This window comes from Thrips palmi, unplaced genomic scaffold (assembly GCF_012932325.1).
Source record: "Thrips palmi isolate BJ-2018 unplaced genomic scaffold, TpBJ-2018v1 HiC_scaffold_6, whole genome shotgun sequence".
NCBI lineage: Eukaryota > Metazoa > Arthropoda > Insecta > Thysanoptera > Thripidae > Thrips > Thrips palmi.
In genome coordinates, this window is record NW_023144633.1 from 8,007,352 (window position 1) to 8,020,214 (window position 12,863).

The 12,863-nt window shown below is 42.3% G+C and overlaps 1 protein-coding gene across 3 annotated transcripts; it reads right to left on the reverse strand.

The window, feature by feature from the left end:
* Window positions 1-1,029: 1,029 nt before the first annotated feature.
* Window positions 1,030-12,070, reverse strand: LOC117651475 (speckle-type POZ protein-like). Of its 3 annotated transcripts, none has more exons than XM_034395501.1 (5): window positions 11,922-12,070; window positions 5,609-6,184; window positions 3,803-3,996; window positions 2,631-2,802; window positions 1,030-1,357 (listed from the first exon to the last, which is right to left on the reverse strand). In XM_034395501.1, the coding sequence occupies exons 2-5, from the start codon at window positions 6,131-6,133 to the stop codon at window positions 1,199-1,201; spliced, it is 1,050 nt and encodes a 349-aa protein (XP_034251392.1). In that variant the 5' UTR covers window positions 6,134-6,184; window positions 11,922-12,070; the 3' UTR covers window positions 1,030-1,198. The 3 variants fall into 3 exon arrangements, with proteins under 3 accessions (XP_034251392.1, XP_034251394.1, XP_034251393.1); XM_034395503.1 differs by lacking the exon at window positions 11,922-12,070 and adding an exon at window positions 11,770-11,793; XM_034395502.1 differs by lacking the exon at window positions 11,922-12,070 and adding an exon at window positions 9,528-9,627.
* Between the last annotated feature and the right edge of the window lie 793 nt (window positions 12,071-12,863).

Below are 12,863 nucleotides of genomic sequence, written 5' to 3' on the forward strand. Positions count from 1 at the left end.
AAATTGTGACTTTGTACCGACTTGTTCAGAGAAGAGAGAAAAGGGATCTGCTACCCTCCCTCATGACAGTTTTGTTGTTCGCAGGTGCTGTTATCAATAAGTGGCTTTGCCATTCTGGGTGTGCAAATGACAGGAGCACTCTCGAAAGTACACGACGAAGCCCTGGTACCGGAGAACTATTCACAACACTTCAATGACGTTGTAAGGTGGTAAACTGTACGTTAAATCAGCCATCCCACCACTTTCGTTCTGTGGTCCATGAGTGAAGGATTTTGCTATCCTGGTCCGTGCAAATGAAACGGCGAATTCGACGCGTCCTAATAGAATATTCATTACTGTAAGAGCATATCCAAGACAATCCTTACTGTCAGTGCAGATTTTGAACTATCCTAACTGCAGAGGTACCAATCAGTGTTCATGAACTATCTTTTCTGAAAATCAGTGATTCTCGATATCTCTGAAAAACTGTGTCCACATATTTATGTAAGGATGCCCAACTCGGGGAGAAATTTGAAAAATAAGTTAAGGACTTTAAAAAGCAGCTATCGGCACTTCAGGTAGTTTGCATTTGAAAAGAAGGTTGTCAAACCTTGTGACATTAAAATCAAGTAAAAACGCAGGTTTAGGGGGGTAAAAACGGGGTTATTTTGTACCACAAATCTGAAATCGGCAAGGTGGTTAAAACAGCCATGGGACTTAAAACGTGAAAAAGTCCACACTTGAGAGGGCTTCGACAAATTTTGTGCCCAAGCTTGTAATAGTCGCACCCGGGGGAGGGCGGAATCGATGGAAAATGTGGGAAAGCCTTTGCCTTTTCAAAAAGTGGCCAAAATGCCGACGCTTGTGCGAAAGAAGGTTGAAAAGGTGGGACGAACTCCTTTAAATATCTCACCTTTCCCATTTTTTAACGTATCCGTGCAAACCTGTCCTACACTTGGATTTGCAGTGCACAACGATAACTTGGTGATAGCTCTACGGCAAGCTTGAATTAAGTCGTTGAAGGGTGAACTAATATTAAGAATACAGATGGAAGCATACCAGTCAAGACTGTAAGCCATTGTTTTATTTGAGCTCATCTCCAGTCGAACAAAGAAATAAACGTGAATGAACGCGGGTAAAAGTAGTTCGGTCCGCAAAGAAAATAAAGAAACTGAGAAAAGAAACTAGGAATAGAATGCAGTGGATACAGCTGCGTAGTTCACCTCTTCATGGCAAGGTACATCACGTCCGCCGCCAAGGAGACACTTTCCTTCATGAACGCAGCCCACGATGCAGACGCAAGAATCTCCGAGAGATGAGTCCTCACGAAGGGGTCTGCCACGAGGGGGACCATGTCTGGGCACACAACGTCCAAGGCCTGGAAAATAAAACCAACAACTTCGACAAAAGGCCAGCGACACACACTGTAGGCTAGACACAATTGTTTCGTCCCTGAAAATTGGGTAATCAGACATGTGGTCAAACTCCTTGCATCTTAAGTGTGATTATGAACTTATTTCGAAAGCAATACTACAGTGTAAATGTAATGAAAAAGTTATTGTGTTGTAAGTGCCATAAATTTTCTATTGAATTTATGTATGTTATCACTTTATCAAATGTGATGATTTAGGCCAAAACCGGCAAAGTCATAGAAAAACTTCTAAACACATTTTCTGAGCCCAGTTTCTTCCAAAAAAATTAAGTTTAACTTGGTTGCAGTTATCCTAGTTCACACCAGAATGACGGGTCTCAAGGTTGTCTATGCGAAATCTCGCCCAAATCGGATGAAAATTGTGGTCTGTATCACGCAAACCGTGTTATTTTTGCACCGGTTTCGAAAAATTTGTGAAGTCGTAAATGCCGCCTCCAAGTGCGCTCCATACGTGTGATTTTGGTCCGAAATGAAAGTTAAGGGGGAACCCTGGTGAAACTTTCAAGTAGGCTTCAAAATAATCCCAGGACGTTGAAACTTTGCTCAATTATTAGGTTCATTATAGTGAGTTCCCAAAACAAAATTCAATCCAAAATGTTGAACGGTCTCTGAGAAAAGTGGCTTTTTAGTGTTTTTTGGAGCGTTGGGGAAAAATCTTCCTGCGTCTTTCATTGGGACGGAAAGTGTTGAAATTTTTTTTGGGTTATCCTTAAGATGTATAGAAGAGATTTTAGTGACGGAATTTTCAAAGTCAACTTCTGTCCTGAGATATGAGTTTTCAAGTTTAAACATTTTAAAAAAAGTGATTTTTTTCCCTTTTTTTCAAACTTTTAGGTGTGTTTTAAAAAAAAGTAGGGCTGATATCAAGATTCCGTCACTAAAATTTGTCGACAAGTCATCAATGATTAGAGTCCATGCAAGACGACTCATGTGGGTGTCAACCAGGAACGCAGGAAGTCTTTCTACGACAAAATTTTTTGTCGACTGAGCAAAGCTGTGAAGTTGAGCGTAGAAGCCAACGACAACTGACCTCAATGTTATTTCCTTCCAAATGATAAAGAAACTACCCACTTAGCTTAAAGGTGTTCAACCTGTTGAATCTGAAAGCTTCCATGCACATTTTTATCTAAGAACTTCAAAAAAAATATTTTTGGCAATTTTGGCCATTTTTTCACCATGGTCCCCCCTTTACTCCCGTCGAAATAATACAAATTCTTACTTTGAGACGTCCTACAACGTTGCCCACGCTCATGGTGTAGAGGATGCGCCGCTGGCACTGTCCGCGCAGCGTCCCGAGGTTGTACTTCTCCGCCAGGAAAAGCAGCCCCATGAGGAAGGTGTCGGCGTGCTCACCTTTAGTCCAGGCAGGTTTAGAATCAGTGTAGACGCACCTGGAGAGGAATAAAGGTAAAAACGTACAAGCATGGTTGACGGGCGGTTTCCTGCGGTAAAAAAGGCTCCTGCTTCTCCCTGGTAGCCTGGTACACCACTCGTGATTACCAGGAAGCGCTTGGGAAAACCAGAAACCTTTTTCCGTGTTGAAAATGACGATAACCTACAGCTCCTTGGGGCTAAAATGTAGGTCAAGAATTGACCGAATGGGCTAAGTGCAAGAGCAAAATACATGACCTCACATTCGTTGGCTACCAGTAAAGAGCTTTTCGGACCTTAAAAATTAATATTACGCTAGCAAAAAATGCACTACGATTGCAAACGCGATGAGTGCAATGCAGCTGAGATATCGCACCATACGTGCAATGGCTTAGCCATATCGCACCTTACGTGCAATGCGTCCCGAAAATGCTAATGCATGGGGATGGGATGGCATTGCACTTCATGTGCAATGCTTTTGCATTACACCAATTGACGCTATACTCATAGCGTTTGGATTCTCAGTGCGACCAATGAAAGGGACACATTACTGTATTATATTATAAATTAAAATCGTTCAAAATCACTGATAATGCTTATTTTAAACCGCATTCCAAGTCCGTAATGAAAGGTCGAATAGGCGTAATGGGTATCAGTAAACACAGTAAAAACTCTACTAAGAATAGCTTCGTAATACGAAGAAAATGAAGACATACACACAAAATCTATGTGTGTACTCAGTACACACATAGATTTTGTGTGTAGTAACATCGACAGAGAAATGCTTCATAATTATGAAAAAAAATCCTTCGCAATACGAAGCATTTCTTCATAATACGAAGCAATTCTACAATGCCTTCATTTTATCGTAGTTATGAAGCAAATGCTTCGTAGGCTTTCAAGATTGAGGGTAAAAGCCGCTTGACCATTTACGAGAGCGAATACCTCCTCGCCAAATTCGGACTCAATGAGTCTTTTATTACGTAACCAGAAAACACAATGGAAAATGTGTGCCCTCACCTCAGCATCTCCTTGAAGGCTTCAGGGATGTCGTCCGCGACGGTCACCCGCCCGGTGCGTCGGTCCAGGGTGTCGTGCTGGAACATGGCCTTGAAGACGTCGCTGCAGGCCCCAAGAATTTGGCTGTGTGCCTTGATCTCCTCGCCGCCAACCACGAACGTCACGTCGGACAGCTCGCCAGAGTCCAGCAGCGCCTGCAATTGGAGTTGCAAGTTATACTCCCAGCCTCGTACTAACATTTTTACGTCAATTAATTGACTTTTTCCCCTCTGCCTTCTTAAGTTTGCTCCCCCACACTCTAAATGTCTTGGCAAGCAAACTTACCACTGGCTTTGCAGTGTTAGAAAATTCTATTCCAAGATGAAGTCATAAGGCTAATTCGTGCCTGAAAAACCGTCAAGCTCTTAGCCACACTGCAAATGCAAAGGCGATACGTAAGTACATTTTTTGGCGACACAATTGATTATCGCCAATAAACGGCCCTAGACACCAAATGTTATGTACAATTGATCCAGGAAGCGGAAGAAGGGGATAACTCAATTTTGGCCATTTTTCAGGAGAAACAAAAAACTGTTAGCAGGGAAAACTAAAACAAAACAAATGAATGTTGCACATGTTAATAATTTCAAAAAGCATTAGTAAAATTTTGAAAAAAAATCAAAAGTGTAAGGTCACTCCGTAGAGGATTTCTGCGACTTATCACTTTCCGTTGAAATGGAAAACAGAGTCAGCTCACCTTATATTTCCTAAACAAAGAGGAATTTGGAGACAAGTCAAGTGGAACAATAGTCTGCATAAAGTGTATGTTACTCTGGTGTATTTTTTGGACTTAGCTCTTTTTTCCAAATTGAAATTTAAAATTTAGGGGGGGTTAAGTTGAGTTGATTCTTTTTACACTAGATTCATAAAAACACAAGTTGAGTTATATCCTTTTGCCAATTTGTCAAACGGACTCATGTAGACTAAGGTTGAGTTATCTCCATTTTCCAATGAAATTTAGACTGTAAAAGGGGTTAAGTTGAGTTATACCCTTTTTCCAAGTGGATTTTCTCCTAAACTGCTTGGAATTCAGTCAAATAATTTGGTGTAATGATGTAAACAATTCTAAGGCACAATAATAAAATAAAAACTCAATTTGGGGATAAGTCAAGTTATTCCCTTCTTCCGCTTCCTGGATCAATTTTGTACGAGACATCACAGTTTTTTGTGCACACGAACTTTTCGTACAATTTTTGTACGAAAAACTGCACATTTTTCGCCATTTTTGTACAAAATTGTACAAAATTTTGAACAAATTTGTACGAAAAGTTCGTGTGCACAAAAAACTGTGATGTCTCGTACAAAATTTGTACAAAATTTTGTACAAATTTGTACGAAAAGTTCGTGTGCACAAAAAACTGTGATGTCTCGTACAAAATTTGTACAAAATTTTGTACAAATTTGTACGAAAAGTTCGTGTGCACAAAAAACTGTGATGTCTCGTACAAAATTTGTACAAAAACATTTAGTGTGTGCGGAAAAGTATTGCCTTCAGAACGGCGATACACAGAAGTATCGCCGTACCACCAAAACTACGGCATTAAATTAAGACCTTGCACCCTTGATTCGTTCAACTTTTATTGCCAAATCGTGGCAATACTCCAAAGTATCTCTAAATTTTGGCGATACTTTTGTGTATCGCCGTTTTGAAGCCAATACTTTTCCGTAAGGTCGTTTATTGGCGATACTCAATTGTATCGCCAAAAAAGGTACTAAAAGTATTGCCTTTGGATTTACAGTGCATATCAGCGAGGAGGAACTTTTTACCTTGAGGCTCTCAACGACATGACTTCCATCCGCTGACAGCTTTGGGACTTCCTCAACGGTTTTGAAGTGGCAAAGATTCACCGTGACGGGCAGACAGCGCATCTGGCTCCGTCCGTTCGCCACTTGTTGAATGCAAGACGCAGGTACCTTCACGCTTCTCAAGCTGAAGTAGAAGCTGTTCCTCAAGGGCCCCGTCACAAGAAGACCAGCAGGGCAGTAAGCACATGTGGCATAACCGTAACTGCGACGGCAGTTGCTGCACATCGTTTTGGACACGAGCTGACACGTGGCGTGAACGAACTTCTTTTGAGGTGGATCGTTCTCGTCAGTCGTCATGGCTGCGGCTTCCAGATTCAATTCGTACTGACCGGTGACGGCTGGATCGGGACTCATGGACAAGGTCACCTCCCATTTCACATGATTGTCTGACGATGTCAGGGTCCTCTTCATCTCGAGCGACGACAGGGCGTCCGCGCAGCTCAGAGTGAAGTCCGACGTCGTTATTTGCCCCTGATCGAATGCCATGGTTTCTTCACCTCAGAGCAACGAAATATTGTTGAAAAACACTGGGCCTGCCTGCAAAACGTTAAATGATTTTATGAAAGGTTAAAATTCTTGAAAAGCTGATGTCTGCACTCAGGGCGCAGAGTGTACACTCTCCGTCTGTTACTGACTTTCATCACACACTCTACATGTCTTATGGTGAAAGTCTGCACCACGATGTTGTGGTGAAGATCTTCTCCACTGAAAATCAAATGGTGATGTATCTTACTCCCTGAGGGGTGAGACAGAACTAGTGTCCCATAATTACCCCAACTGACCAAGGGGCCATGGGGTAATTCCACGCCAACTTGAACACTCATAAACCTGACGTCGTCCGATTTCAACCATAATTGGTGAATCGCCATCAATTAGTGTCTAGAATGACCCCCTAAAATGGTTTTGGCCAATAGCCAATAGTTTCGGAGATATAGCACTTCACCATTTTTGGCCATTTTCCAAGTTACAGAAACAGTGTTTCACTTCAGTGCAATTATCTCAGCTCCTATTGGACTTACAGGTCTGATTCTGTGCTCATTGGAAAGGGAATGAAATTTTGCATCAAAATGTGGTACTCTGAGGTTGATAGGTCAAAAACTCAAATAAATGTCTTTTTCGATTAAATGTTTAACTTGAAAATGTCGTTTGAAAAATACGTCATCCTGAAAAAAAAATTTTTTTTTCACCAAAAGGTCTCCTAAGGTGTCTACTTTTATGTCCTAAAGTGCTTCAAAAAGTATTTGAGTTTTGAAGTATTTGCAGGGGAAACCGTGATGAAATGTGCCCAAAAAGTGCACTTTTTTCACTCTTTGCCCAGCCTACGATGGTCCTGTTGCAGTCCCACTCCTTCACCACCCTCAAAACTATTACTCCTATGCCCAGCATCGATTGGTATGTTTCAAAGTAATTGTTTGAGAAAGTCTGAGCGCTCAGGGATGGGGTCAGATCAAATTCCAGCTTAGAACTTTGCGTAACAAGACATCAAATCGACTACTGAGTAACTCCACCCCAAGGTGGACAGAGATCTGGGATTGGGTCACGGATTCGGTTCAAACTTTGTGGGTTCAATAGGTACCACTAGTACCTATCAACCCTTAAAGGAAAGTTGGCTAGCTCAATTAGAACCTGAGATATTTACATTTTTCTAAATTTGACAAATTTAGCGGTAAAATGTCGCTTCCTGATTTTTTTAGGGTAAAAGTTGTTTTTTTAGTTCTGGCTTGTGATTCTTCTTTCTAGTCATAAAAAAAGAAAAAGAAAGGTGGTGGTAGGCCAAGTTTTGTACGTTGCTTGGTTTGGCCTACTTGAGCAATTTTGTCGAATTCATCGAAACTTTAAAACCCAGAATACTCCACCTTGGATTAGAACCTGGTATGTCTCATTCCACTTCTTTTACTCTAATAAACATCTGCTATATAGTCCCTAGCACCAGCAATTCCATATAGGCCAGAAAAATAAAAAACAAATTTCTCAATTTTCTACTTTGACCTAATTTTGGCTCTTTCATCAAGATTGGGGCTTCTACATGACCATGGGTGTAAGGAAAGATCCTCCCTGCCCTCAATTTAGATGGTATCAACACAAACAAAGAAACCCAAACTCAAGGTGCACTTAAACATTATAATAAAATTGTTTCGAGCAAATTTTACTAGTTTTCGAGGGGTGAGAGGAATTTAAATCGGAGGAAAATGTAATGAGTCTGCCAAAAGTTGATTTGTGGTTCATTAGTTAGCTTTCTCTAGTAGGTTGTGAGCCCTTTTAACTATGACTATAAAGGGACTTTACCAGGAATCACCAGGGACTATAAAGCAATTGTTTATTACAGTAAAAGAAGTGGAATGAAACATACCAGGTTCTAATCCAAGGTGGAGTATTTTGGGTTTTAAAGTTTCGATGAATTCGGCAAAATTGCTCAAGTAGGCCAAACCAAGCAACGTACAAAACTTGGCCTACCACCACCTTTCTTTTTTTTTTTTATGACTAGAAAGAAGAATCACAAGCCAGAACTAAAAAAACAACTTTTACCCTAAAAAAATCAGGAAGCGACATTTTTCCGCTAAATTTGTCAAATTTAGAAAAATGTAAATATCTCAGGTTCTAATTGAGCTAGCCAACTTTCCTTTTAGGGTTGATAGGTACTAGTGGTACCTATTGAACCCACACAGTTTGAACCGAATCCGTGACCCAATCCCAGATCTCGGTCCACCTTGGGGTGGAGTTACTCAGTAGTCGATTTGATGTCTTGTTACGCAAAGTTCTAAGCTGGAATTTGATCTGACCCCTTCCCTGAGCGCTCAGACTTACTCAAACAATTACTTTGATATATACCAATCGATGCTGGGCATAGGAGTAATAGTTTTGAGGGTGGTGAAGGAGTGGGACTGCAACAGGACCATCGTAGGCTGGGCAAAGAGTGAAAAAAGTGCACTTTTTGGGCACATTTCATCACGGTTTCCCCTGCAAATACTTCAAAACTCAAATACTTTTTGAAGCACTTTAGGACATAAAAGTAGACACCTTAGGAGACCTTTTGGTGAAAAAAAATTTTTTTTTTCAGGATGACGTATTTTTCAAACGACATTTTCAAGTTAAACATTTAATCGAAAAAGACATTTATTTGAGTTTTTGACCTATCAACCTCAGAGTACCACATTTTGATGCAAAATTTCATTCCCTTTCCAATGAGCACAGAATCAGACCTGTAAGTCCAATAGGAGCTGAGATAATTGCACTGAAGTGAAACACTGTTTCTGTAACTTGGAAAATGGCCAAAAATGGTGAAGTGCTATATCTCCGGAACTATTGGCTATTGGCCAAAACCATTTTAGGGGGTCATTCTAGACACTAATTGATGGCGATTCACCAATTTTGGTTGAAATCGGACGACGTCAGGTTTATGAGTGTTCAAGTTGGCGTGGAATTACCCCATGACACATTGGAAATAAATGCAGCCCGGGGCATAATATGAGACTCCTTCGTGCCTAAAAATGCACCAGAGGAACCAACATTCTCTGCTGACTGTAGTTCCACTTGACATGTCTCCAAACTCCACTTTGAATGGGAAAAAATGACTATCTTTTCCATTTTAACGAACAGTGATAAGTCACAGAAATCCTGTGCGCAGTGACCTGAAACTCCTGATGTTCATCTCAAAATTTAACAAACGCTTCTTGAACGTATTATCATCAACAACATTCCCTTATTGACGTTTAGATTTCCGTCCTAACAGTTTTCTGTTTCTCCTGAAAAATAGTCAAAATGGAGTTATCCCCTTGTTCCGCTTCCTGAATCAGTCAGTACTGTTTCATTCTCAGCGCAACGTCACTCTTGAAAAATCTACATAGTCTGCATCAAGAACTATTGTAAACCTAGAAGAGACCTTCCAGTCAATTGAGGGGCCGTCTAATTTGGTTTGCGCACTTGAAGCGGACACTTTAAGACCCCTTGAAAAGATATCTTTCACCCCTCAGTGCTCAACGCATTTTCGAAATGCCCTTCCCCTTAAACAAGGTCAGCTTCCTACTCTACAAGGTAGGTTTACGCCAGACCGCGTCTTGTCGTAACAGGCTTCGCGATATCTCGCTGCCTGTTCCTCCAATCCGCGCCTGGCGTGCCTACCTTGGCCTGCGGCGCTAGCCTGCCTTCGGCAGGCAATGGCTTGTCCATCGTCGATTTCTTCTAACTTGATGCATGCTGGGGGCTCCGCCGCCCAGACCCCCTTTTCATTCTAGATCCCTTGTAACTTTTTAACTTGTCGAGGCTGGGGGGCTCCGCCCCCCAGACCCCCCTTCTTCAAGACAGAAGTGATCTGCCTGCAGAAAACTCGATTTTTCGCCGTTTTTTTAGGTGTTTTTTGGCTATAAAAACTGAACCAGTTGAGCTAGGATAGTGAAATTTCGCGTGTGCCGAGCCAAGGACATGCCCAAAAAGTGTGCAAAATCTCACCGAGATCGGCCGAGCCGTTCAGGAGGAGTAGTGCGGACACACAGACAGACAGACAGACAGACGGACAGACAGACAGGAAAAACTTTTCAATCCCAATGGAGTAACAGGCTTCGCTATCGCTCAGCCAACAAACTGAAGTGTGTACTCAGTATGCATCTACAGATGCATACTTATTGGCTGAGCGATAGCGAAGCCAGTTACTCCAGTGCGGTTGAAAAGTTTTGTCTGTGTGTCTGTGTGTCTGTCTGTTTGTCTGTCTGTCTGTGTGTCTGTGTGTCTGTCTGTCTGTCTGTGTGTACACTACTCCTCCTGAACGGCTCGGCCGATCTGGCTGAGATTTTGCAGGGATATTAGGTATGATCTTGGCTCGGCACACGCGAAATTTCACCATCCTAGCTCAACTGGTTCAGTTTTTATAGCCGAAAAACACCTTAAAAACGGCGAAAAATCGAGTTTTCTGTCGGTAGACCTCTCCTGTCTGGATAAAAGGGGGATCTGGGGGGCGGAGCCCCCCAGCCTGAACAAGTTGAAAAGTTACAAGGGTCAAGATCGTGTAATTTGTTGATGAAGCACCTCTACCTATTCTATAGAATAAAGGGGGGTCTGGGGGGCTCCAGCATGCAACAGTTCAGAAGTAACTGATGGTGGACAAGCATTGTCTGCCGAAGGCAGCCTAGCGCCGCAGGCCATGGTACGTACGCCAGGCGCGGATTGAAGGGACAGGCCGCGAGACATCGCGAAGCCTGTTACGACAAGACGCGGTCTGGCGTAAACCTACCTTGTAAGTACACACCTACAGATGCATACCTAGCTGAGTACACATCTACACTGAAAAACCAAACGTGGTCTAGACCGCACCAACTGGTGTGGTCAAATGGATGCCATTTTGACCACACCAGTTGGTGTGGTCTAGACCACGTTTGGTGCGTTTAGTGTGGTCTAGACCACACCAAACGTGGCCAAACGTGGTCTAGACCGCACCAAAAGTGGCCAAACGTGGTCTAGACCACACCAACTGATGTGGTCAAAATGGCATCCATCTTAGGGATGTGCGAATCAAGGATTTTCATTTCGAATCGAATCGAATCTTTCAAAAAAGTTTCGAATCGAATCGAACTTATAAGGATTCAGAATCGAATCGAATTCGAACTGAAACTAGAAAAAATTAGTGCATTTCAATACACAAAACACATGTAATAAAGGAAGGGCATAGAGTATGAATACAAAAAAGAAGAAAAGTTGAATACCTGATCTTGCTTTTGTATAAAAACTACGTTGTGCACGCGACTTTCAACCGTTCCCGAGCTACGGATTCGAAGACGAAGCACTGTCGATTCGAAATTTCGAATATTCGGGGTCGAAGCAAAGCGATCCGTCCCCGAATCGAATCAGCCCTGATTCGATTCGATACCGAACTATTCGCACATTCCTAATCCATCTGACCACACCAGTGGTGCGGTCTAGACCACGTTTGGTTTTTCAGTGTACAGATGCATACTTGATACTGGGCATTTATATGGTGACAAGTACACACCTACTTATGCATACTTGCCAAGTATGCACCTACAGATGCATACTTAACAGGTGATGCATCAGTAGATGTGTACTCAGCTAGGTATGCATCTGTAGGTGTGTACTTATAAGTATGCATCTGTAGATGCATACTGAGTACACACTTCAGTTTGTAGAGTACTACCGATCCACTTGATTTCCGGTTTGGCCAAGGCAGGTAAGGCAGGTACGCCAGGCGCGGATTGGAGGAACAGGCCGCGAGACATCGCGAAGCCTGTTACCTGTTACGACAAGACGCGGTCTGGCGTAAACCTACCTTGTTGTACTTCTGTCGGTTCAAAGGACGACAAGAAACTCCTCAAGCAGTCAGGAGATATACAACATAGTAACAAAGTATTAAGTAATACAGGAAGAGTGTAAACCCGTTACGTCAACGCCGAGTGACGAATAAAAATTAATCAATGAGCCAGAAACCAGTAGGAGCGTTCTATCGATTACATTTGTTCTTCCCTCGGCGACGAGCGAAAGCAGAACTACTAGAACTACAGCGAGGCCGAGAGAAAATGGCTCTGCGGAAGCGGCAGAACGGTGACGCTCATATTCAAGTAATTCGTAATCTGAAATAGGTCATTTTATCGAGTCCCTGCACCGGAAGTCACAGAACAAAAGTAAAGAAAGAACTGAAACCACTTCTGAGCAGCGCAGACATGAACTCCCAGTAGAGAGGGACGCCTGCGCATGCGCAGTAGCGACTTTGGTTCTTACTCTTTCGACTTCCGGCCTAGAATTTCGTGAACATAACCTATTTCTTTGATCTGTATGTAGTGTAGAACCTAGAACCTTCTCGAACATTCTCGAATCTTCTGGAACATTCTATAGGGTGTTGGAGTTGGTATTACTGGTAACAGTGTTTTGTCATAAGGCTGTGCCGATGTTCACTTGTCTGTAGACTGGAACTGTGTAAAGGCTGTGCTGCGTGAAGGGGGATAGAAAATACAGGTTAAGGTATGCACCATGTGCTGTTAAAAACTGTGTGATTATTCTACCCTTTTTCCTTTGGATACTACAAACATACCGAACTACATAGCAAGGAGGAATTATTAACAGGTTATGGGCCCAGATCATCGCTTGTGGTAAATATCAAATACAGGTGGTGACAGGCACATTATTTTCTGTTCCAGGTCAGATAGCACAGAGTTGCACGAGCTTTTGATGGATGAGACGAGCAATATTGTGAAGCTGAAGGATGCTTCCACAA